Source organism: Spermophilus citellus (assembly GCF_964194105.1).
Source record: "Spermophilus citellus genome assembly, chromosome: 8".
Classification (NCBI taxonomy): Eukaryota; Metazoa; Chordata; class Mammalia; order Rodentia; family Sciuridae; genus Spermophilus; species Spermophilus citellus.
This window is the reverse complement of record NC_138189.1, coordinates 15,589,721-15,617,221: the sequence shown is the minus strand read 5'-3', so window position 1 is coordinate 15,617,221 and position 27,501 is coordinate 15,589,721. Positions and strand designations below refer to the sequence as shown.

Here is a 27,501-nt window from a genome sequence, read left to right as displayed (position 1 = left end):
TTGAATCTCTCACAGGATCTGAGTAGAGGAGTGCCTATTTCTTCGTTCTCATTTCTCTCTTCTTATCTTTCTCTCTTCTTTCCTTCCTTTAGCTTTCTCCTGCTTTTCCCCTCTCTTCTGAGCCCCTTCTCTTATCTTATTGCTTTTTCTATTGCTTTCCTAACCTGTTTTTACAAGACAGAACTTGATTCCAAACATTTACACTTCAGAATGAGATTTAGGCCACATTGTACCTTTACAAAGATCATTTGCATTTTAAGCTTTATTTTTCTTTATAGAATGCATCCACAATTTTAAAAATGAATAAAAACAAATATGGTGATCTTGATACACACCTCCCCTAATGGGTGAGAACATGGATCTTGTGTGAGGATACTAGAGGCCAGGCCCCAGGTGTTGATGTCTAGAATGAAGCATTGGGCAAATTACTTAAGCTTTCATGTCTCAAAATGCTCATCCATACAGCGGGGTATATAATAGTATATCCCACTGGAATGTCATGAAAATTCACTGTGATAGTTTATGTGAATCACACAGTACACTATATCAGATGGTGGGGACTCTATTTTTGTAATACTAATTATAATAAAGAAAAGGAAAAATTAGTATTAAATTATAATTCATGCCCTAACGTCTCCCAGTAAGGTGATACGTGACAGACACTTTTTATAGAAAGACCATAAGAAAAGGGGTCTGGCAAGAGTATCAGAACTTGCATGCTTGGATTGGATTGTTTGCCTCGGAAACCCATTCAGTTTAGTCCAGCAAAGTCCAGGTAAAGGGAAATAAGAGAAGAAGAAAAGGAAAAAAAAAAAGAGCAAGCAAGAAATATCATAAGTCACAAGGAAAGTTTATCTTCTAATGAAAATTATCTAATTGCACATCCAAGTAATCTAGTAATACATTTATATGAAGATCTCATACTGCACTTGCTTTGACTATAATATACCTGAGAACTATTTTATAACACATTAGTGCAATATTGCTAGAAGCTTTTGGATATGAAAGGTACATTTTCCCCTAATTCTCTTTAAAATTGTAATCAACCTTGTGGATTCAACAGGGCATGCAAACCAGAAGGCTGTGATGCTTAATTATTTAATGGACATTCAAATACTTATTTTAAAGAAATCCATTCATGATACTTTTACCAACCTTGCAGATAGAGCTGCAGTTATGTGAAATAGCTTGAGTCCTATTTGGCCATATAGTTCATCTAGAGAACATGTCGGAATCTTTCCAATGTAACTGAGGGATGCCAAAATGAAGAGGCATGATGCATTTTGGGTGGAGGAGTCACTGGGGGAAGAATAGAGGACACTTGAGAGGGTGAATAGCTTCTAGCATTTTGGTGAGGAAATCTTAAAACGATAAGAGACACAAAGGGTTACACACTGACCTTCCCCGTCTCTTGTCTTATCAGGTCCTGAGGTTCAGAAGTCTCCTCCACACTGTTCAGCTTCACCAGTATGGTGGAGGCTGCTTCTTTCTACCCATCCTTTCTTGGGAAAGTCACAACTAGGGTCTAGTTTCAATGGAACCTTCCAGATCATGCAAACTGTACTGATGGCTTATTTCTCAGCACAAATGGACCAAGTGAATACATTTTTCTCTTACAACTTTCTTTCTTTTCCACTTCTTAATGTATTATCCTGCTTTTACTTATACTAAACCATCAGGAATTGTAAAGCACAAGAGTTCCTTCTGCTTAAAATAATGTTTATGCCAAAGTTGCATATTTTGGAGTAGCCTTTGTTTATCCCCTTCTTAGACTAATAATCTTACATTTAACATTGACTTAACTAGTTCCTCTTTGCATCATCATTCTGTTTATATTTCTGGAGAGAAGGTAGGTAGTAAACATATCTAACATTTTTCTTGATCTTGTTACATTTATTTCTGTATTTATATAGTGTTGACAGGGTGAGTAGCATTTCTTAAACAGAGAATATCATCTGGTGAAATTTCAGACTGAAGTTACAACAAAAAGGAAAGAGAGTTATTAATTTCAGATTTCAGTAAGTCATCCCATTTGAGAATATTTAAGGGATCCCAATGGATCCATGAAAAAAAACTGAAGGCCCTCTCAATGACTCTCTCTCTCTCTCTCTCTCTCTCTCTCTCTCTCAGACTGTTCAATTTACTGGGGCATGCCTTCTCAGAGAAAAGTTTTAACTTCCCTGTGAGTTTCTTTCAATATTTTCCCTTTGTCCTTTGCCACATCCTCAGCTAAAGAGCCAATCACCATGATGCAGAGAGGTTTGAGAGTGAAATGGTGAAGGATGAAGTGTGTAGGATCTTGTACCCATGACACCTGTGTCTAATCCCAAGTCTACCAAGTAATATATAAGAGACTTAAGGCAAATTATTACTTAATCTCTTAAAGCCTGTTTTTTATCCTTGAAACAAGAACAATAACATCAATCTCAGAGAAATATGAAAGGAGAAGATTTTAGAATTTAATTGATACTTATAACTACTCCATACATGCTGTAGGATATTTTGTTGGAATGAATTAAGTTTAAATCCTGGGTTTGCTCCTTATTGAATGTGATGTTCAAAATTGATTGAATCTCAATGCTCCTTATTTTTTTTTCTTCTTTGAAATAGTGATAATAAATCTGATTTATTTGTGGAAGGATTAAACTAATTTACACATTAAAAGTACTTAGCATGGTGCCTGGTATAAGTCAATGGGTAGGAAATATCAGTGTATTCTTTTGATATTCCTTTTCTTTGGTGTGAAACACAGACTTCTGCAAGTCACAATCTATAATGCAAAGAAAGAGGTAAGCATGAGTATGAAGGGAAATGCCAGGATATATTTTAATATGTCAAACCTGGTTGGGTTAGCAAGTCATAGCAATAAAACAATATTTGGAATCATATTGTCTACTTTTTAAAATGATGCACAATCATCTATTCCTTCCCTGGTTATCCCCACAAAAACACATTTTCCCAGCATCTCTTCTCAGATGAAGCATGCAACTCTTTTGGTAGTGTTATTACTTTATGAAATCCTGGTGCGGGAGAGCTTGTGAAACAGACCCTGGAGTCCTTAAGAGGTACAAGATCCTGTCAATGGAGCAAACATAAAAAGCCCAGAAAAGGCAGCTCATGTGGATTGGGAAAGGCTGGACCTCCAAGAGGCTCAGCTGGTGGATCCTGCACTGAGAGTGCTATGGTCCTAGAGGGAAATCCTTCCTGGAACCAGCAAAGTCATATTTATGCATCTTTATGTGAATTTCAAGGAGAGTGGGGATTTCATTCCTGAAAAATGAGGCATGGAACCATTTCAAAATATTTTGCTTAATTATTAATCAATTCATTATCAGAGAACTTTTTGCTGAAATATGTTAAGGGATAAAAAGAGAAAAGCAAAGACTTTGGAAGAAGACAAAGCAAAGTTTGAGTTCTGGGTTTTCGGTGACCTTACTCAAGTCAATTAACCTCTCTATATTTTAGTTATTTTCAAAAAATGGTGTGGTATTATGTAGGATCAAAAACCCTCCTACATTGGGTTTGACCTCATTAATTTCTGTATTTTTTTAACGTTGACTAATTTTAGCAAAATGTGATAATTTCAGAGAATGATACTTAGAACATTTCTTTTCCCATCAACTGCTGAGATCAGCTTCCCCACCACGTCTTCCTGACATAGCTGAAAACACATGGAATGGATGGATGGTGGCTGGACCAAGACATTCCATCAATACATTATCCTAAATGAAAAGCACCGTTGTCAGGCCAGTGTGATGGCCCAAGTATATTCCTAGCACCTAGAGGAGAAAAATAACCATGTAGCTAGGGTGATCAGTAAGCCTTCATGGAAAAAAATACTGGAACTAGACATTGGAGTAGGAGTGGCAGGACCAGGGAGGAGCAGAGTCCCATCATCGAAGGTGACCCTGTAAAGAGCAGGCACTTCATTCATAGACTCCAGGCTCCATGTGCTCAGCAGTTTGGGCTCAGGTCTCCAGTCTCATGGGCCATGAGAACAGGGCAGTACCATTCCATTTTAAACTGAGAAAACCCAGTCTCCTATGAACCAGTATCTTCAAGGTCACACAGCAAGCAAGGCCTAGAACCCAGACTTCACTCAGGTCCATTACCCAAACTTCAGTATGACAGACTATGTCTAGTGATAATGAAAATCTGTGCCCTCTGGTCTAACATCCCCCAGAACACTGCCCTCACTTCCTAACTGGAGTCAACCCTCCTTTTTGGTGCCCAACTGGTCTTGTAAAGATTTGTATTCCATGAGCTGCTTCATTTATTGGTCACATTCCACTTCCTGTCCATCTCCCCCATCAAACTGTAAGCCCCTGAAGGATAAGGCTGGGCATTATTCACTATTCATAGCTCATAGTAACAGCTGAATAAATGGTAATAATAACTGAGTGGATGAGTGCACAGTGCCCACAGCTTGGCAAGTAAGTTGACTCCTTAATGCTTGAGTTTCCTTCCTGTAAAATAAAGATGATCATAATACCCACCACACTGGGTTGTGAGGATGAGTTAGGTGTTCGTAAATCACTGCAACATCAATGAGCACATAGTAAATACTCTGTAAATATTAACTGTTAATATGGGTTCATTTAATTTCCACAATTCCCTTTAAATGGAGAGCATTAAATGAAGTGTCATAATATTGACTTCACAGAATAAGAACTGTTCAGAGAGGTTAAATGCCTTGCAAAGAAGCAAAGAAGAAGCAGAATCTGAATATGTTCCCAAGGTTCTGAGATATGATTTGTAAGCCTTTATGCTGTAGGTGCACACAGGGTCTCAGTTGATTCTCTTCCCCCTGTATTCAGGCTGGACTTCAGGAGAGTAGAAAAAAGCAACAGGGTGATTAAGTTAATGTGGTCTTAGCATAGCCCAGAGTCCTTGGTATTGCCCACAAAGCTGCTTCACTGCTTGGAGTGTTTTGGAATAGGACACTAGGATCCTTGGGGCCAGCAATCCCCACACTTCCCTGATGATATGAATCTCCAGTGTCTTGTTTGACAAAACACACTCCAGGATCCTTTGAATTAGACTCTCCACAAGAGAGTGTTTTTTAACAAACACTCAGAGTGATTTTTATTATCAGGGAAGTTTGTGAAACTTTGTTTTGAGAGAGGATGAGAGTGTACTTTAAAGGATGGCAGTGATACCCTTGCTCCAGAGGGGGCAGCTACTGAGCATTGCTTTGTACAGGTCTGCTTGCCCAGTCCTCTACTTGTGTTTGTAAACATAAGGAATCAATCAGTGTCCCTATAATGCCCTCCATGGGTTTGTAGGGACCACCACAGTGGTAGAATGGGGCAGGGGCTTGGATGTCTGATTGACAAAATCACTGAATGGTTTTCTTCCTATACACACCACCACCACCACCACCACCACCACCACCACTACCACCACCACCACCACCAAGAAAGAAAGATTTTAAAAGCTGCCCATGGGCTTGCAGGAGCTTTCAGAAAGAAACTGTAGGCACCCGCCTGGAGAACTGATTTTTTCCTAGCATCCAGATAGCTGGCTGAGCTGTCTCCCAGAGGAGGCTCTGGGAGGAGAGAGCAGCTGCTATGGCAAAAAGGGGACATTCACACACTTCCCAAGCAGCAAAGTAGCGCACAGCAGCCCTGCCCAGCCTGGCGTAGTCCACAACACTGGGAGAGCGCCCTGCTCTCCAGGGCAAGTTTCCTGGGAGTGTCCCTTCTCCACGGACGCTTCAAAGTCTCCACTGCTCCAACAGATGTTTCCCTCTCAGCTCTGAAGTCCAAGTACTCGCCGGCAGCAGCGCAGAGTGCAGAGGCTGGCGCGCGCTGTGGTTGGGGGGCCCCAGCCAAGCAAATGCCAGGATCAGCATGAGAAGGTGGACTTTAGCTCAGGTCTGTCCTCACCCCGGGGGGCCGCCTGCTTTGCCCTGTGCATCTGCGAGGAGCTGCTCACTTTCCCCCCTTGCAAGTCTTTGTTCTAAGCCAGACGTTGCTCGGATTCTCTAATTAACTCCCTCCACTCCAAAGGGGTCCGGAGGCTGGGATGCTCTGCGAGCTTAGAGGATGTTGACTCTCGAGTGGGAGTCGGAAGGACTGCAAACAGTGGGTATTGTTGTGATTATATGTGCATCTCTGAAGCTGCTTCATTTGCTGGGACTGATTGATTTTTCGGAAGGTAAAGTGGTCGCTCCCAGTCTGTGCTTTGGTCAGGTTAGGGTTAGGAAATGGACACATGCTGCACAAGTTGAGAAGGCTTAATACCCAAGTAAAAGTTTTTAAATATGGGTGCTTGAAATACAGCAGCCTAGCAACTGGACAGTTCATGTCTGTTTGCTCAGATATTTGCACTGGGAGGGAAGGGATTTTGTACCATTTTCTCTCTGTAAGAAATCCTTCTGGGTTTTTGGTGTTTCTGTGGGTTAAATATTTTCCAAGGTGGGAAGTTAGGGCTCTATGGGCTGGTAATACAGGTTGGGTTTTGGTTGTCAAGTTTGTGTTGGCTGCCACGCCTTGATATGGTGAGCAGAAGCTCAGGGTCTGTGTGTTCCTCACTAGTTAGGAGGTGCAGGGGTGGAGCTGGGTTGTTGATTATGATATAGACTGGGGAAGCTTCTGGTATAAGATTGAGTCAATGGGTGTTCAGTAAAACTATGTTTTGAGCACTTTAATTTGTAAAAGTGTCTCATTTACACTCCCAGAAGAGCTACTTTGATCATCTGTCAAAGTAGAAACCCATAAACCCAGAACAGCCCTGTTGCTACCAATAAATATTTTGAACATGTAATATAAATTTTATTTTCACTATCCAAAACCAATTTTTGTCATTCAAAGATTGGAGAGCTTTAAAAAAAATAGTTGATTAACTTTGTTTTAACAATTTGAATATGTATATACACATACACATATATTTATTTCACAAAACAGTGCTTTAACCTAAGTAACATATTTTGAAGCATTTTAACTGAAATCACTTAATGCCATTTCTATATTCAAGCTTTTCATTCTTTCCAAGTTCAAGAATGGGGTTCCAGAGATGCTTGCTAATATTCTTTGCAGATAAGGATCTTATGTGGCTGAGTTATGAGTATTCACTTCTCACATGGTATGTAACATGGGGAGGTAAAAACACTTAAACTTTCCTATGTTTCTTATGAGATTTCTAACTAAGGAGCTAAGACACATAGCTAAAATGACATCATCCCAAACTACATCTGGTGCACAGGTTGTTTCTGTTAATATGTTGATGATGGACAATGTATCATTCCTTCAGAAAATTATTATTTTTTTCTACAAAATAGATACATTAGGTTCCAAGTATTCAGATCAATATAAGGACAGGACATAAGAAGTTTTTATGTAATTTTTATACCTTTTTTTAAAGCATTCTCAATGTAAGACAAGATTTGCTTAGACACAATGAAAATAATATTGTAATTTGATGAAGTAAAACCCTAGAAATGAGATCTTTCTGTTTTATACCACACAGTAATATTATTTAGCCCCTTAAAAGAAAACAATGCACAGAGAAACTTCTCAGAATGTGACAATCTTTCATTTTCTTGAGTGTTCTGCCTCAGTGCACTAATGCTGATGTCCTAATGAAATATAAGTAGGGTACTTTCCATTTCTATGATCAGAATAACTTGCTCTGTAACATTCATCACCAAATTATTAGTTTTTATTCTCTGGAGTTGATTTGGGCATAGACCCCATATTTAGTGCACTATGTCGAAGGAGGCTTGGTTTCAGAGCTGATTCTAGAGGACAACCCCTGCTATGTGTTGGAGGAAGCCAACCTTCATATGGGTGGGAGATCTACATAGTTCTTTTAATGCTAATGTGGACTGGAGGCATTTTAAAGTCAAAAGTCTCAAGTTTTAAGGCCTCTGTCAATGTCTCAGTTTTTTATTTTTTAATTTCTATGTTATGTCATTTAAAGTAGAAGGTTTGCAGATTAAAACTTCAAAGTGAGTTCAAACAATATTAAAAGTAGAATTGTAAACCTGACTCCTTCCCACTAGCATCAAAGAAAAAATATTAAGCTGTTCTGAAATGTCTTCCTTGAGATGGGTATCCAGGCCATACCCATATTCACATCTCAGTCCATTTTTCTATGTACTTATAAATTCTGGGAAAACTTTGGATTTGATGTACAATGTGAGCTCTGATCATACTTAAGCACAAGGTTGCAGATTCCCACCATGTGTGAAGTAGGACCCACGTTAACTTGACAAATCAGAACTTTCTTGTTTTGAAATACATGTTAGAAAATGCTGGTCTATTCCAACTCTTTTATTTTATGTAGGCAATGAATGCAACCCAGAGTGGCTAGCTGGGAACAGGCAGGACCTAAACCAAATCTTCTTTTTTTTTTTTTTTTTTTTCCTTATTGCAACACACCTTCCTTTTACCCCTCTTCCCTAACACTGGGAAAGAGAATAAATGAAAACATACATAGAACTTTCCAGAATTCTCTAATCTTATCCTAACTGGTCACTAAAAGCTACTGGTCTTTTGCTTTTCTGAGGAAAATATATTCATATAAAATAAGATCACACCCTATCTGCTTAATTTCTACCAGGATTTGACCCCAATCCTAGCATGGAATTCAGGCATGGGATATAAGTGAGCCAATGTGGACTACATTGTGCTGAGGCTGATTAGAACAAAGACAAGTCAAGTGGTCTCATCTCATGATCCCTGGCCTAAGGTCCAAATTGGATTATGATCTACATAATTCATACAATAAGTCCAAGTAGAGTGCAAGCATGGGACTCAATGAGGACATGAGAAATCTGGCCTATACCCCCTGCCTATGTTTTCGTAGATTAAGACAATGTCTAAACAGGAACAGAACCTAGACATTTTAATAAACAGGGAAACATAGGATTACAAACAGAAAAAAGAAGGTCACAAGCTTACATCTTTATTCTTTCTAGATTCAGAAAATTAAAAGGGACAAGGGTTATCCTTGTGTAGATTACCAAACCTTCCCCTGCGCTTGCATTATCCAGCAACTAAGGTCCATAAAAAGCCAGGGAATTCACTATTCCTTTTGGCAAAGAAATAATGAACATGAGGCTCTGAGCAGAACTTTGAGCTTCTTTTAGGCATGGGTGAGCTTAGAGACTGTCCTTGATAGACAATGGCACTTTAGTGGTGCCATTGTGGAGTATATTTTCCAGTGTGACCGTACATTGATTAGTTTAGAAAATACTTCTGAGTCTACATGAGTAAAGGGTCTATGTTAGTATGAAATAAAGCAGTTTACCTTAGTATTATCAGATCTAATGCTGCAGAGCTTCAGTTCTGGATACAAAAGTGTTAAGAGAAACAATTCTCCCACTGAAATTAGTTTTCAATTTTGGTCAAGCCCTATTAAAAAAAAAAAAAAAAATCTCGGCCAATTGAAATCCAAGATTTAGAAAGCAAAAGTAATTTGTAAAGAGGATTAGAATGGCTAATGAGATTTTACTATAATGATTTGAGGTTTTACACATATCCACTCATTAATAAGAGCATGAGGAAGAACACTCACAAGCTTCATTCCATCATTTCACAGTTGAACATGCGATATATGTCATATTGAATTCTAAACATGCGCAGCGCACTCTGTTTGGTATTGACTGAGATGGTGAGACTGTGCAAGATGAACATGGAAGGAAGAGTCCCTCAGTAAGCCTCTATTCTGGTAAGGAACTCATGACAAAACAAGTCAGAAGGAAACAAGTGCCAGGCACAGGAGTAAGCTACGACCTGCAAAAAACTAGGTGGAGTGGTACATTCAGAAAAGGAGACTGGAGAAGGCTTCACAGAGAAAGAACAGTCATATAGGACCTAGAAATGGGGCAAGAATTTCTCAAATTGGAGAAAATTTAGCAAAGAGCTTGAGCTATGTCCCCAAGCCCTGATGGTGGGTGGTTTGCATAGATAAGAGAAGTGAACCAGGTGTAGCTTTTGGAGCACATGGGTCTCAGATTTTTAAATGGGAGATGTGGCTGGAGAGGTCACTTTGGTTTCAACACTGGAAGAAAACAATTATTCCCTAATTGGAGATGAGCCCTCAATTCCAAGTCTTTAATTTTGGGAGAACAAATGGGAGTAGATAATGATGAGATGAGAGGGTGGAAGCAGTGGTATTAGCTATGCTTTCTTGGCAGTAAAATGCTTGGAGTGAATTGTCAATTTCCAGTTTATCCAGAAATTCTTGTTTAATATGATATCTGTGGCCTGCAGCTGTTCTAAACAACATAATTGTATTTTATTTCAGGGCAATGTTGTTTGGCTTTAAATATCTTTCTTATGAGAAAAGAAAGAAATGTGGAGCACATAGAGTTTGTAGTTCTAGATATAGTAGCTCCATTTGTGAGGGGGGACTTAAAAATTCCAATGTATTTGTCTGATATCTTGCAAGGTTTTCAGTTATTTTGAATCCTTTACTTTAGAAAATTTTACACATAAAACAAAGTATAGAGAAAGAAATGAGCTACCATATATTCCTCAACCAGCTTCAGTAGTTACCAGTATTCTGCCATAAGTTCTTCAATAATGGCTAGCTGTCAATAAATATTTCTTGATTGTCTACAATGTCTACTATGCTAGGTCCCAAGATACTAAGATTAATGAAAAATGGTCAGTATCCTCAAGAAAGTCTCAACTGTATAATGAGATAGGTATGCAAACAAACAAAATGTGATGTACCATGTCAAATATATCAATGCAGAAAACTTCAAGAAGAATATAAAGTGATTAAGACTAAGTGGAAGTGATAGAAATGAGCACAGATGACTTCATGGTGGACATGACCTCTAAGCTGGGTTTTTATTGATGAAGAGGAATTCATGAAATTAATATGCAAGAAAGGTGCTTATGCAAGTACTATATATAAGGCACTGGGTGAGGTAACACCATGTATAAGCACAGGGATGCGGTACACCATATGGGGTTCCTGGAACAACAACAAAAAGTGTGAGAGGAGTTGACACAGTTTTATTCCTTCTCCTTGATTGTAATCATCCGTGCTGTTTTACACAGTGCTTGGTATGCAGAAGATACTAAAAGCAAATTATAGAATGAATGCTTCCATGCACTAACAGTGCAATCACAGACATCCAGAGCCACTTTCAAGTGTCCATGGTAGCCTAAAAATTGTTGGTTAGTTGATTAAGATTTTTATGACTTATTTTTCTGATATGAAATTTCACATGAAAATCCTACTACAAGGTGAAGGTACCCACATACCGAAAGCATATGGGGCTATGGTTCATTGGAACCCCTGGCCCTGGGAAGTAATTTCAATTGAAACAACCAGCTGTGAGCTGCAGAAGCCCAGCGTAGATAGGCTTTCGTTTGGATAGGAAAGTAGCCCATTTGGTTCTGTAATTGAAAGAAAACTTTAGATTTGAAGCTAACATTTAACAAATGTATGTGAAACACCCACTCTGTGGAAGGGAATAGAAATAATTAGGGTCCTTTCCTGTTCTTAAGAAGTTTTCAAACTGCTTGGAGACCAAACAGCTCATTAATAACTAATCTAAGGTGGTAAAGCAGTTGTGTATGGAGAGCAAAGACCTTGGGAAACTAAAAAAAGAGAGAGCCATCCCCGCCAGGAGGAAGATTTCTAAGAAGGCCAATGAAGATGGTGACATTTCAAAACTCAAGAATTGTGAGATCAAAGACAGGATGGTAGAGCCTAGAAGTTAAAAATAGAAATTTGAACTATGTTTTAAAAGGAAAGACATTTTTTTTCTAAAATCATTTTTTTTTGTAATCAGGTTAGCAGTAAGAAGTTCACTAATTCATTTAAAATACCAAATGTCTTCCCTGGACCTGGCAATGTGCTTGGTACCAATTTGGCCTGGAACTCTTTATTTTTCACTTTTGCTTACTTTGAGGAGGGAGAGGGGGACAAAGGAAGGAAGTAGGAGCCCCTTCTTCCCACTGCCTTCCAGACAGAAGTCATCGGGAAAAGACACCTGTGGTTGAATAATCTGTATTCATTACCCATTTGGTCATCTTACTTTCATCTACAAGCAATGAAGATGAGACAGAAGCTAAAGCTATAATTAATAAAGAAGCAAGTTACTTGCACTAGCTAGGATAAAGGGATTTTTTTGTGTGTGTGTGGATTAAGATGCACATTTTTTAACCTTTGTTTAGACATGCTACAGGAAAGTATGGTTTTCTCTCGATCAGTCATGGACACAGAGTGATGTTGTCTGAAGGTGACACTCTGTGACATTGTTTATATGCAACAAGAGATTGTGGAGAACTTGCTAATAAACTAGGTCATCTCCTAGATGCCAAGGGCTGCTTTTCTCCTTGGACATAGTGATGAAGAGGGCAGTGTACTGGACATATGGGGAGGAAGGAAGAGCCTAGGCCATGTGGGAGACATACCTGAGTTTAAATCCTACTTCAGTCATTCAAACAAGTTACTCCATCAGTTCCCTTTCTGTAAAACAGGGCTAATACTCCCAACCTTTGAAGATTGCTGTAGGGAATACTGAAACATAAAGGAAATATCCAGCTCTGGGCCTCTTCCACAAATAGCAACCCTCAGGCAGCTCTCCTGTAATTATGTTGGGATGACAGGTGTCATGTTTTGATTTTTTGAGTTAATGGTTCTCAAACTTTAGGATGCATCAACTAGATGGCCTGCTAGGACACAGACTGCTGGACCCCATCCTCAGTTTCTGATCCAGTAGATCTTTACTGGGGGTTTGAGAATTATTTGTATTTCTAATGACTTTGTAGGTCAGTGCTGCTGGTCCAGGGCCCACACTTTGACAGCCATTGGGTGAAGCAATAAATCTGAAAATCCAAGTCCATAATGTCTGCAAAAGTTCTTCACTGAATATTTTGGTACCCGTTGAAATTTATTCCAGAGAAACGGACATGAGTTTTTTCTTTATTAAATATTTTAGGCTTTGTGGGTCATGCAGTCTGTTACCGTTATTCGACTCTCATACCCAAAAGCAGCCACAGAGAATACAAATGGGCTCTGTTCCACTCGAAGTTTATTTGTGCTTGTTCAAATTTCAGTTTCATACAATTTTCACATGCCAAAAAATATTACTTTTCTGAATTCTTTTTTCTCTCTTTTATATTGTTTTAAGTGTCAAAGAATACTTAGCTAACAGATGATCCAAAAAGTAAACAAGTAACAGGTTAGATTTGAAATTGGACCCCTGTTGAAATTGGCCAACCCTTGTTCTAGAGTTACCAATAGAAGAACCTATTGGGAAGTTGGGAAAGGGTCTCAGGTGGGTGAGCTATTGCTTTTTGGAAACTTATTTAGATTTTCTGAGCCTTGGTTCTCATTGAATAGATGGGGATCCAGTTTCCTTTTTAAGATTGGTGGAAGTATCTGCTAAATCAGCAAATATTTTAATGAGCATTTGTTTGCTTGTCCAACAAAATGTCTTCCCTTTCCTTAATTCCACATTTTTAGACAAGGATTGTTATAGAAGTAAGCAATTACACACTTTTGTTTTCAGATGAATCAGTGCTGGGGACAGGCAGTTTTGGTTGCCTGTCATATTGATTTTCATTCTAGATTTCATGGACTATGAGGCAAGGTGACATCGTTTTTTTTTTTTTTTTTTTTTCACTGAATTTATAAACTCTGACCCAGTGTATTTGCTAAAGACAAATTTCAACTTTTCAAATTAAACTCATCTTCATTACATGTTGAATTACATGGAGTATAATACAGTTGTGTTGAATCAGCAGACATCTTTGAAAAATAAATTGCCCTAAGGCTAAACTTTCTTGAAAGCAAAAGACATGTGAGTAGTGGATAAGATCATGTGACTTGAACGGACACAGATTAGAATCAGTTTACTGGCTGTATGATCTTGGGCAAGGTATAGGAACATCTGAACTTCAGATTTTCTCATGTGTAAAATTGGGAGTATAATAGTAGCTATCCCATAACTTTATTGGGAGAATCTAATTAAACAATATTTGTTAAAGCAGCTGGCACCTAAAACACAATAAATATTGGAAATTATAGTGTTACCATTACTGCCTTTGTTCTTCATATCCATCATACTTAAACATAATCATTCATTTAATCATCATGAAAAAAAATGTTTTCAAGTGGGATCTGTATACCAAGCACTGTGATAGTCACTGGAAATTTAAAAGCATAATTTTGGCTAAAAGATTTTTATAAGCAATTGAACATGCAAACAAATTGCTTTAGTAGATGGTCCTGGCCTCACAACTATGCAGAGATTAGAGAGATTAAAGATCAGACTGACCAGTTCTATTTAGAAGGTGGGAAGCTTCTGATAAAAGATCCTAGCAGAGGTGACCGTTAGCTGAATCTAAGTGACACTTTCAGCATTTAGCATCATACTCCTGGGCACGCTGACAATTTATGAAACTTGCTTTATCATTTTTGTGCATCAACCTCATAGTGACTCCAGTTTCTGGATTCTAGCTTGAATTATTTGTTTTAAATGTGCTTCTTACATGAATGCCACGTGTCTTTCTCCACTTAGCTCAAAACTCACCCTCTCTTTAGTACCCTCTTTTCACCCTAATCTGAATTCTGTTAGTCCTGATGTATATTATACAGCAGACACAACACTGGGTAGTAATGAGCCTTGATACGTTGTGTTTTATATCATTTGGGTTCATCATTTCTTCTGATATAGAAAGGAGGGAAGTTTGACCTCAGCCCAGTGGAATTGTTAATTTAAACCAACATACCTGTCTCATCTCAATCCTATCCACATCACATTTCTCTTCCAATCTAACCTCATATTCTCACAAGAGAAATCTAAAGCATGAAGACTAAGCTCGCACTGGAGATTCTTCCACATCACCCACAAAATAAAATCTCATTGTCTTTAAATACCATGGAAAGGATCAGGGTCAGAGCAGGACTTACCTTTTGGAGTCATCTCTGGTCATTTCTCCCTTTTCTTCCTCTGCCCAGCTTCAATGAACACTATACTGAATGTCCTGAGCCTCTCATGTTGTCTCCAGTTTCTGTACTCTCAAATGCACTTTTCATTTTTCCAGAATGTTCTCCCTTTCTCATAGTTCTGGAAAAGTTTTTCCAATCTTCGACTCAGTTCATCATCCTCTTCCTCTGGACAGTATATCTTGACTTCTTTAGGTAGAAAAAGGTACTGTGGCCCGGGTCCATCCATGCCTCTTCCCACTCTTCCTGTGCCCAATTTTTGGTTCGCTGCTATTGAATTCCTTATCACTTCCTAAATGCTCCATGCTGTTTCATGCTTCATGCCTTTGCTTGTGCTCTGTCCCTCCTTCTAGAACATAATTCCCACTGGGCTTCACCTGATTAACTCCTTCTTATCCTTTAAGCTCAGTTCATAAGCCATCTGTTCCAGAAAGCCTCCCTTGAACTACCTCATTGGATTAAGTGCTCATTTCTTGTTAACCAAAGCACTCTATCTTGGCACTTCAAACTACATTAAACTCTTGATGTCGAAACTTCAAGCACTACATAGGCAGAGCTCTTATCTCTGCCTCCTTAGTGCCTTGTGGGAGTGAGTGGATAGTTGGTTAGATGACAGACAAGTTTATTCAGAGGTTCTGGTAATAAACTCAGTTTCCATAACAGACTTGAATTAATATAATTTGTACATAATTCTTTTAGGCAGAGCTTTTCAACTTTGCTGCTATTGACATTTGGGGCTAGAAAGTTCTCGTGGGTGCTGTCCTCTGAATTAAGGATGATTGGCAGCACCCCTGACTGCCATATCAAAGCAATGCCAGTAATTACTTTCCTAGATTTGCAACAACCAAAAATATCTCCATGCACTGCTGAATGTCCAGGGAGTGAGGTTAGGAAATATCTGCCCCTGCATTGAAAACTGTAGTGTAAGCCCTTTTATATGTGTATTTCCATAAATTATAAAACTGACTTGGGGCTGAGGTTGTAGCTGAATGTTAGAGCACTCACCTAGTATGTGTGAGACACTGGGTTTGATTCTAAGCTTTACATTCAAATAAATAAAGTAAAGGTCTATTGACAACAAAATATTTAAAAATAAAACTGACTTTATTTTTGAAATCATCATAGTTTTGAAAATTATTGAAATAAAAACAGTTTTGGGAAAGGCATGCTATTTCATGATAAAAGCAATGAACAGTTATTGAGGATAGTTTATAAATATAAAAGAAAGAAATGTGAAGGACTTATCCTCAGTCCCTCAATGCAAAAAAATTACCACTTACAGTATTTTATGTATTAACTTTCAGGTTTTACAATGCATGGATATACTTTTTAAACTTAATATTGGTGTTGGTATTATTAAATTTTATATAACTGTAAATTCAGTATAGAACATAGTTTGATATTATAGATCCCTCATAAATATTTAATGTCTATCTTACATTGTAGAAGTATGTGTGCTGTAGCTATTATTCTGATTATTGTGTTATTTCTATTTTTTCTCAGTATTTGAAAACTTCTCTAATAAAATCTTTGGGTATGAAATGGCTTAGATATTTAGAATTAGGTTTGTAGGATAAGGTCTTGAAAGAAGAATTAATGTGACAAGAGAATGAACTGTTTTCAAGTCCGTTGAAATACACATAAGGCCCATCTGCTTTATAGAGAGGTCACACAAATTTATCTGTCCCACTGTGATGAGGATCCCTAATAAGTTGAACCCACTGTACTGTCAACACAGAGATGGGGAGATACTGTCAATGCTGTTGATTAGGGGACACTTTAATGGTAGGTACTAAAGAAATTGTTGGCAAGCTCATGTTAGTGTTCTTAGGTGAGTCCAAGAAACTGTGTCTTTGTGCTGGACTGTGGATGCCTTTTAAACCAATATTAAGAATTTAGCTTCATATAACTAATAAACTCCCATTACAGCTTTAGGATGCTCTACCAGTCCTTTGTTCCTTCAAGATGTACTTCTTTAAGAAAAGAACTCAGCCTTTTATCCACCTTCATACCCCTCTCAACCATCAATCCTGGCATTAAGTAGGCATTAGGTTTATTCATTTTTTTTTTAAAAAGGCAAGTTTTTATGAAGCAATTTGGGGGTTTATATGTATTTAGGAGAATTGGCATGAATACAATTATAACTATGCATATTCACATAAATACTTCCTGAGTCTTACAAATAGGTGCATTTTACTTGGATGACTGGATAGTAGGGAGGGAAAGTAGCATTTCTTTTTAGAGGTGTCCCTGTGTTCTGCTTACATAAAAGTGTTGGGTGGCATCTTGTCCATGAGACAATGTCTGAAACCAAGAATCAGAGATATTTTGAGTAAGAAGATGAAATCCATCCAAACTCTGAGATACCCAGAAGCCCTTGGTGAATTAATGAAAGAGTTTGTTATAGGTGCAGAAACACTAAATATAAGAAAACACTGAGCTTTGAAGATAGAGATAGGACAGATCTTGCCGCTAAAACATGCTCTCTGTGGTCTCAGGCAAATCACCAAACTGCTCTGAATCATTTTGATGGTCATTACAATGTTCATTTTACAGAAGGATGCTGATACCAAGAATAATTTTGAGACAAAGCATTCGCCTACTACTTGTTACACAGCAAGTAGTCATTAAACATTAGTGCCTACTTTTGTGATTCTAAATTTTAAATTATTACTTCAGTGTTTTTTCTCCTTACACAACTATTGGTGAAAAGCATGATAAATATTATGAACAGATTTACCAAAAACATAATCTCCTTTATGTGGATTCTGAGTATTTTCTGTTTCATCTCCTGTTAGCCTCAGTTCTACCACATATCAGAAAGTCCATGTTCTCTCTGTCCACTTCATAGGTAAGGAAAACTGTTTAAAGAGGACAATAATTGGTCTAATTTATGGACAACCAAATAGCAGAAATGGTATCCAAGTCTTTAGAAGCTAGAGCTTGAAATTTTTATTTCTACCGGTGAACTTCCTTATAATGCTATTTTCCCTCTAAGTCTCTATGATAAGTGAAAGCACACTAAGGTATCTAGATTAGGAAAATCAGGATAGTGCATTGGGAGTCAAGTACTTTCCCAGACTTTACATTCCAATTGAATATAATTTAAGACATAAGTGTCTTTATATGTCAGCAAATGCACAGTTATTAATGACCTGGTCACAGAAATTCTCTAATAAACAACCAGGAGGATATTGAAGACTTAGCGGCAGTAAAGTGGCAAATTGATGATGTGATTCCAAATCTAAACAAATTGCAAGGGAAAATGGTTAATGATAAAATAATTAGAAGAAGGAAACACCTGAATGAATACTCAAATTCCACATCTGTCTTCACAGTTTTCATCAATTCCTAAACATCACGGGTGCATTGAAGGTAAAACTAGGAGAGTCTTCTAAACATCACTTGAGTGAAGTCAAGATTAGCTCCTTCCTGTTACTTCAGATGTTCCAAGAAAGCCAGAGGAATCAGCCAGATGCATTCTTCCCTGACCAAAGCCATTGCATGTATAGTTACAGCTCTACTTGAAAACGTGCCTCACTAGAAATATGCACAGACAAAATTCCAGACTAAAAGTTTAATACTCAACATAGTAAGATAGATGCAATATTGTTATATAGCTCTGCTACAAATCCTTGATAAATCAATATATTATATAGCTTAATATTTTATGGCATTTATTCAAGGAGAAATGTGAAATCAGCAAAGAAATTTCATAAATATATTCTATAAATCAGTTTATAAATTACTCTAGCTGTAAAATCTTAATTTTAGAATTGGTATGTCTAGCTAATACTTTTCAAATTACAAATTTTACAATAATAGGGACTATTCTTGCCAGTGACTAAGATGAGTAAAGAATTTTCCCATGAACATAAAACTCCTCACACTGCCATACTCTAGAGGGCTTGAATATATTTATTTTTCAGGGAACAATTTAAGTATTAGAGTTATTATTTGCAAAAAGTCAGCCAGCCTTTCAATAGAAATTAAAGGTCAGGCTGGAAATAATGAATTTTTTTTCAGTGGCTAGGAGTAGCCTGAGACTTTATACCATGGGAGCTATCCCACAAGTCACCTCCTCAGAAAATCCACTAATTTCATAACCAATGGTATGAGTAGTGGGATTTTTTTATGATGTCATGTTCTTCATTCTGGGGCTTGGCTGTGTGTTGCATAGTCAGCCACAGAAGGACTGCTGCTATATGAAACACAATATGAATTCTGAGATACCAAAGAGTATTGGGCTGAAGCCAATCTCACATGTAGGCAGAAATAGAGGATTGAAATTGAGCAACTCCCTCTCTTTCCTGCCCTTTCCTTAACATTGAGCCTTCAAACTATGCATGAGGTCTATCATCATCTTTAACTACAATGAGGAAGAATTCCAAGCAGAAAGCTAAAAGTTAAGCTTAACTATATTCTTATCTCCTCCTTTCTACCTCCTCTTGGATTAAAATAAATCTTGTCTTGAAAAACAGTAAACAAAATGTTTCCCCTTTCTCTTGATTCCATATACTACTAAGGAGTATTTATTTAGTGTGCCTCCTAATTAAAATAATCTCCCAAACATTTTCTAACATAATAATAAATCTTAACTAAGTGAGTGAAAATCAGGGTCCATGTAATTGCACTTGGCCGTATGCTATTTTATGATGAATTTCTCCATGTTAGTTCCATTTTTCCTTCAAAGGCTAAGAAATTGGTATTTTAAATAAGCCAAAGATATTTATTGCCATGGTAGCAACTAAGTACTTTTAGAATAGTAAATATTCACAACACTGTTGCCTGAGGAAAATACATACAGTGAGCATCAAACCAGCTTAACAAATGGCTCAGGATGATTTTTGTAACAGAAGCTTAACCTTGAGTATCTGGGGGAAAATCATCAGTAAGGGAGATGAAACACAGAGCACTTAATTAATTATTGCAAAAAAAAACATCTTGCTGACTTTTCTCTGGAAGTTGTCAGAGCAGTAGTTTTGTGCTTTAATGAGTATATAAATCATGACCCTAAAGAACGATGATTAAATATTTGAGCAACATATTTTAATGGTGGGGAAGTTATGCTTTTCCTTCATGTCAAAATCTAATTTTCACTCTCATCAATAGGTTTGAATTCCTATTCCATTATTCAGAGGATGTGCAGTCCTAGACAAATTATTTCATTTTTCCAAAACTTCACCTTCTTTAATCTAAAATTACAACAGTTCTTCATTATGTTTTTATAATTGATAATGACTAAGGACTTCCATAGAAAATATATAAAACACTCATGGGCCCTGACATATTAATAAAGCCCATTAACTAGCAAATCTTTAGTAGTTAAAATGCCATATTTCACTGCCTAATTGTCACCATCTCATTAATATTCATGAGTATCCCATGCATCCTAATCTTGCACCAAAGACAGTTTAGTAATAAATGACTTTTAAGTAATACCAGCACAATGTTTTCCTTTTTTAAAGAAAAGCTTCACATAATGATCTTAGCACACTTTTTTGCAAGAACACTTGACATAAAATTTATGCCAATTAGGTGACGAAATATGGTAAAACATTCAATTTTTTATAGTAGGTATAAAAGGTTTAAAAGTTGGCCTGTAATCCTAGCAACTCAATGGGTTGAGGCAGGAAGATCACAAGTTCGAGGCCAGCCTCAGCAACTTAGCAAGACTCAGTCTCAAAATTAAAAAATTTAAAAAGGGCTGGGGATGCAGTTCAGTGTTTAAGTGCACCTGGGTTCAATTCCTGGTGCCAGAATAAAAATGTTGAAAGCTTGGTGTAATGGTTTGGATGTGAGACATCCTGTAAAAGTTCCTGTATTAATGCAGGAATGTTCAGAGTTGATACGATTAGATTGTGAGAGCTAAAACCTAATCAGTGGATTAATTCATTTGCTAGGTTAATCATTTTAAATGACTACTGTATTGGGTGGTACCTGGGAATGGCTGTAGGAAATAGGTCACTGGGGGGCATGCCTTTGGAGTTTATATTTTGTCTCTGGAAGTTCCTCCTCTCTCCTCCCCAAGTGCCATGAGCTGAGCAGCTTTCCTCCACCATACCTTTCCACCATAATGTTCTGCCTCATTAGGCCCACACCAAGGGAGCTGGCAGACCATGAACTGAACCTGTGAAACCATGAGCTCAAAACCAACTTTTCCTCCTCCAAGTTGTTCTACTCAGGTATCTCTGTCACAGTGAAAAAGAGCTAACATGGTGACAAAGAGATAAATTATGGACAGTCCACAAAGTTGTTTTAATAGAGACTCTTGAAAAACACATTCTGCCATATGTTTTTACCACAGGCCACCGAGGGAACATTGGTGTGTCCCTTTGTTTACCTTGAGGACACAGAACAAGGATTTCTGAGCTGATTACCAAGGGCAGAGAATCACCTCGCCCTCTGATCCAGAATTCCTACCGCTCTTGCCCAATTTTGCCCACGTGTTCTTTCCTCTGGAATTGCCAGTCTGTTTTCCTGTATCCATCTGGGTTCAGGCTATCTTTGGAATTAAGTCCTGTGCTAGTTTATTTCTTTAACTTTCTTTTCCATTATGATTTTTACTATGCCAAATCTATTCTCCTATTTTATTTTTATTATATTTGCAGTGTTCAGTTATATTGCTTTTCTTATGTAAAAGCATGTTGGGCACAGGTAGATGCACTAACGGTGTTTATCTTGTTATTGTGTGTAGTTCATACAACACCTTTCATAGAGTATGTAGGATTTCGTCAATAAATCATTTTTGAATCTCAAGAAATACATAGAGCAGTTAAATAATTTCCTGAGTGAAAAGAATCAAATTCCTGGTTAGAAAGATGAATAGTTCATAAAATAAATGATAATTCATAAGAGTATATTATTTGTAAGTCGCTATATATGCTCCCATTTCATCTTTGTCACAATTTTGGCAGAAGAGAGACATTTTTGTGTTCATTTTACAGACAAATAAAGTGAAGAGTTGAGGAATTAAATGACTTCCCAATACTATTTGGCCAAACTAGTCTAACTAGAGTTTTATACTTATTATTATAAGTTTAAATCAAAAGGATGAAAGATGAATTTAACAACACTTTAGAGATTTAGAGCTTTAAATGTTTCGAGGCTGAAGTTGTAAGTTATAAATCATGCTATCACCATGAAATTTTCTTACATATTTTTTTAATGTTGCAGCATATAATTGGACAGTGTGCATTTTTTTTATATTTTGTTCTTTATTTTAATATGAACAAAATTATAAGTTAAATAAAACTTTAGCTTTATTTTTATATGAAATGGGTCAGATCAATGCAACTAGTTGGTTTCAGTGTTTGGATCAATGACCGATATTAATGATGTCTGACAATAGCTATTGTTTTGAGTATCAGGGTCTTTTGGAGAGATCCCAACAAATGGCATCACCGTTCCTTCACCTAGTTCTGAACAAATAGGAACTAAGAACAAGGAATGGAAAATAGGGACAAAGTTTGTGGCTTTTGTCTGTAGAAGCCATGTTCATGACGGCTACAATGTATTGTAAGAGCCACAGGGACCTGCTGGCTGGATGCAGAGCTTGACTGACTTAGCTTCAGTCACAAGTAGTTCCAGCAGGGTGGAAGGATGGTGCTGCTCCAGGTATGGAGGACCAGCAGAGCATTCTCTGCCCACCAGCAGTTCGCTCCCACAATCACAAACAGGAGAAATCCAGCAGAGAGTTATCCTTCCTAAATCTGGAGAAGTTATTCCCCCTCAAGGACAGAGGAAGTGGGAATCAAGTAACACCAGAGTGGTAAGGATGATGCATCCTCATAGAAACCTAAAGTGGAGGTGCCTGGGCTTATCTCTCACCTCTTGATAATCTCCAATAGAAAGGACTGGATAGTGAGTTAGAACACATATGTGTCATTACTTATAGAGTTACTTCTAATCGAAGTGAGTGAAGATATTCACAGGTTGTTTGTATATTAATATTTATTTATATAAAAGTGGATTTCCTTCTTTCCTTGTTCTCAGTGCATTCCAGGAACCACTGGTTTTTGTCCAGGGTTCCTGAGACCAGAATCCCCTGGAAATTTTCTTGTTCTTTCATATGCCCATCTTGGGAACTATATCCAGGACCTCTGTAGTTTTATCTTGCATAAACCCCCAGGTGATTGTTTATGAGACACCAATAGAAACACAAATTTTCTGTATCAGTTTCCCCTTTTGTTGTGCTCTGTGTATGTTCCAAGTGTGGACTCTGTTCATTTTCAGTAGTAGTTGAATTAGTGCCTTTGATAGTTTAGGCCTCTTTCATTTTTCAATGGAGATCAGTGTATTCATTTCTAAAAATTGTGAGCTTCCTTTAAGCCTTCAGAATTTGGACCTTCAGACACAAAGAAGAGTTTGCAAGATTTGTAGAAAACTATGCAGGAGGTTGATTTAATAAAGCTGTATAACTTTTTAGTTTAGATTTTTTTATTTGATTAACCATTTTTTTTTTTTCATTTTTTAGGTGCTGGGGATTCAACCTGGGGCCCAGCATACGCTAGGCAAGCACTATACCATTAATCCATATTCCCAGCCGCAACTATATTTTTTAAAACAGTCCCTTTTTAAATTAAGTAATCCCAAACATAAAAATAAATTGTTAATGCATGTTTTGTGATTTGCCTTGAATATTATTATTTAAACAATAAATATGAATTTAATTTTTACTCAATTCTACAGTTCTATTTAACTTTTTCTCTGGCCTTTTTTTTAATTTGAGGAATTCATATCTAATTATGCAGTTAAAAAGCAATGGAAAATATTCCTAATCATTAAAAAATATTAAATAGGCAAATGTTTATGAACATCCATTGTCTATGAAATAAGCCTCACTGAAGAGCAAAATGTATTTTGAAAACATAAAAAAACTCTTCAATATATGTGATTCACTAGCATGGTCAGGTCTCCAAGGTCTCAGGGGACCTTCTTAATTCTCCTATATAAAACTTATGCCTCTCCCTTTCTTTCCAGGCCAAGCTGGGTCCTTTTATTTTTATTTGTCTCTATGGTATGTCATTACCCTCTAGTAGATTTCATTATCTTTAATATCTGTTCATTTGTTTTGGTTTGGGGTGGTTCACTGAAGAATCCCTAGAACATAAAATAGCACCCACACTTGATAAGTGCTCAATATCAGTTGATGAAATGAATACATTTCCTTCAGAGTTTCAATGGGTTGTAACCCTTGATAAATGAAGTCTTTCCCAGGATGAGGAGACTTTCTTGTAAAGTGCCACTTTCTTGCATATATGTGTGCATCCCCACCCCCTGTACTATGGTGAAATCATTTCTGGGGCACTCACTGTCACACTGTGCACACAGGTGATCAGAGCAGGAATTGCAGCCATAAATCCATAATCCGAACACAGGAAGCCCCAGCTAATACAATTTTCAGCAAATGTGAAGGGGCAGATTATAGCTTTCAGATGATGCTTAGTTTTGTCAAAGTATTTCATTGCCAACTTGTATTTAATACAAACTGTAAAATCCTCTCCATCTCCCCTGGCCTGTATCATTTTTAAAATTCTGTATGGTATATATGCTTACAACTACTCTTGAATCCTTATAAAATGTTTTAGGTTTAGGAGAATAAATAGAAGCCTAGTGAAGAAACTGATTTGGGGGACTCTAGCTCAGTTCTTGAACACACACTTTTATCAGCTATGCCCCTTCTTTCATCCTAACTACCTGATGAACTAGCACAGAAATGTGCAAAAAGGAAACATGCTAAAAGGAAGCACTTTAGTAATGTTTATTTGTAGTCGGATGTTTGGGGTGTTTTTATATAGAACCACAGTGTGTCTTCTACTCTGTGCCTGACATTAAGCCATATTGCAGTGACGTTAAAAATAATGATGGCAAACACTTAACTGTGCCAGGTGTTTCTCAAGGCACTTTGTATTTCCCATCTTCTTTAATCCCCACAATAATTCAGTGAAGATGTATTCCCATTTTTCTCATTTCACTGGTGATATTAAGAATTATACCTGGGCTTGCACAGCTGTGAAATCAGGGCTTGGACCTAAGTAGTCTCCATTTTTAGCAACTATGTACCAACCATTAATGATATGGTTTCCATAATAAAGGGTTCAAGGTGGAAACAGAGATATACAATCAGAAATATTAAATATCTGGAAAATTACATAATTAAAAACAAAGACAGACTACATAACTCCATTTACTGGATCTAGGGAATTAAGTCTAATTAGGAGTTGCATTGGGTTTTTTTGTTGTTGTTGTTGTTTTTGTTGTTTTTCTTTTTTGGTTTTTGGTGTTTTTTGGTTTTTTTTTTTTTTTTTTTTTTTTTTTTTTGGTACTGGGAAACTTAAGCACAATCCCCAGCCCTTTTTTATATTTAATTTAAAGAGAAGGTCTCACTAAGTTGCTTGTTGGCTTGAAATCATGATCCTCCTGCCTTAGCTCCTGGAGAAATTTAACAAAGACAGAAGAGGGAGAACTTGTAATAACCATTATATTTTAGGAATTATTTTATACTAGTTTTCAGTAATTGTCATACATACTCTTTCTTATAGATCTAATTTCAGAATTTTGGAACGAAATTTCTATCGATCTTCATTTGTAAATAACATGGGTCACTGTCTGAAACCACATCAAATTAAATGCTGTCTGGGTGCATGACTTTACAGACTAGCCATTGTAATAATAGAAGACAGTAAACACATGTTGTTAAAGACAATTATTTCAAAAAATATTCATTTATTTGGGCTATCTCTGGCCAGGTGCCCAAAGCAAACCATATCATCCATTTGGCCTTGTGAGTATCTTCTCTTATGCTACTCTTGGATAATGGTTTTAGTACATAAGAAAAATAGCTATTTCCAGCCTTCTATCTGTTTAAAATGTGACCAAGTAAACTCTCTACAACAAGTAGTATAACTGGAAGACTTTTCATTAGGCCAAAGTAATAATTTCAAGATTTATATATACCTACTGATTTCAACATGTTCCATAATGGCTAGATTTTAATTTTGCTTAGCATCCTGCAGCTGTGAATTAGTCCTCAGCATCCTACCCAGCAATGACTGCTTTTTCATAGACTGTGCATGTCCGTCAGTGAATTCTCCTGGTGAGAGATTTTCTTCCACTGCTGGTATTCATGCTGGTGAAAATCAGCACCTCTTCCAGACCCTGTTTGATATCAGAGACAAAAAGCAGGGCTATTCTTAAGCTTCCTATCAGCTACAGATATTTTATAATTTATCTTAGATCATTATAGTGGTAAGCATGCCTCCCAAATAGTAGAGCTATGTTGAAGTAGTTTTGTGATAAGCTCCAAAGAAACATGATACTGCTTATCTCTGCAAACTAAGTGGCACTTGGGAAACCAAAAGTCTTCATTTCCCTCTTAATTGAGTTGAAAGTTGTTCTATGTGTATAAACTGTCCACTGAACTCTGCCGAAACAGAAGCCATACTTTCTGTGTTCCTCTTCATCAGTTTTTATTATACAGTAAAAGGAAAAAAGTCTGTACTTATTCTGTCCTCCAGGGGAACCTATAACTTTCCTGGCTAAGGGTTTCCATTACCCTCTGACTTTAGTGCAAGTCTTCCTTTCCAACATTCATTTCCCCATTAACGACCCTATTTCGCAGCTAAGAATGTGCACATGATAGACTTTTTAGAATTCATACTGGATATATTTTCTTCCAAGGCAGGAGTTCAGTGACCATTAGTAAGTCTGCTTACTGTATCCTTTGGGCCATACATGTGAATCTCCACTGCCCAATGAATTTTATGTGGGCTCTCCCTATGATATTTCCCTTAGAAGACTTCTCCAAATTCTTAGAGAGAAAGTTTACTAAGGAAATCAGAGGACCAGTTAGTAGATTTCTGTGAAAGTAAAAAATTTTTAAAAGTACAGGTATAATTGTCTGGCTCAAAGATCTAACTCCACGTTTTTTCAGAAGATGGAGTAGAGACCCATGACATGTATTTGCTTAGGAAGGGCACTTCTATACCCCTTCCCTTGCAGACTGCATTTGTGAAGTGATTCAGAGAAGGAACACTATGAAAAGAGCCAACAATCTCTTGAATAACATATGCAATTAGACTATTACTTTTAGATAATTCTATATTTCCTTAGTTTGGAGATTAAATTATAATTATGAATGTTCTTAATATCCAGTGTAATTGGTGCACTTATAATAACCATAATAGCCCCCCAGAGGACATCCACGTGCATCACCTCATTGATTGCCTCCATAACTCTCCACAGCAGGAAAGGCATGGACAGTTGTCCCATATCTGAAGATCAGGTACACTGAGATGCATGAGTATAAACAGCTTGTTTCAGGCTTTGTGGTTGGCTTTGTAAGGAGGCTATTGGTCAGCAGTAGGACATGGGCTTCAAAGTCAGGCAAATCTGGAATCAAATAGTTTTTCTCTCTGCCATAGGCTAGATATGAGGCCTCAGATTTAAATTCCTTACCAACAACTTACAAACTGTGTCTTGAACCCTTTACTTAACCTCACTGAACTTCAGTTTCCTCATCTGCAAAGTGGGTTAATACATTATGGAGCAGTTAAGAGCATTGGTAATGAGTGTTAT

General features: G+C 37.3%; 1 protein-coding gene across 12 annotated transcripts in view; it reads left to right on the top strand.

The window, feature by feature from the left end:
- KCNIP4 (potassium voltage-gated channel interacting protein 4) overlaps positions 1 to 27,501 on the top strand; it is a 1,084,026-nt gene that overhangs the window by 855,285 nt on the left and 201,240 nt on the right. For 3 of the 12 annotated variants that reach the window (XM_081303523.1, XM_081303520.1, XM_081303518.1), the window contains exon 1: positions 5,883 to 6,159. The exons of 6 other annotated variants lie outside the window; for them this stretch is intronic. In XM_081303523.1, the coding sequence (XP_081159649.1) occupies positions 6,048 to 6,159 (112 nt within the window). In that variant the 5' untranslated portion in view covers positions 5,883 to 6,047. 3 more of the 12 variants (XM_081303514.1, XM_081303522.1, XM_081303515.1) reach the window with 2 other exon arrangements.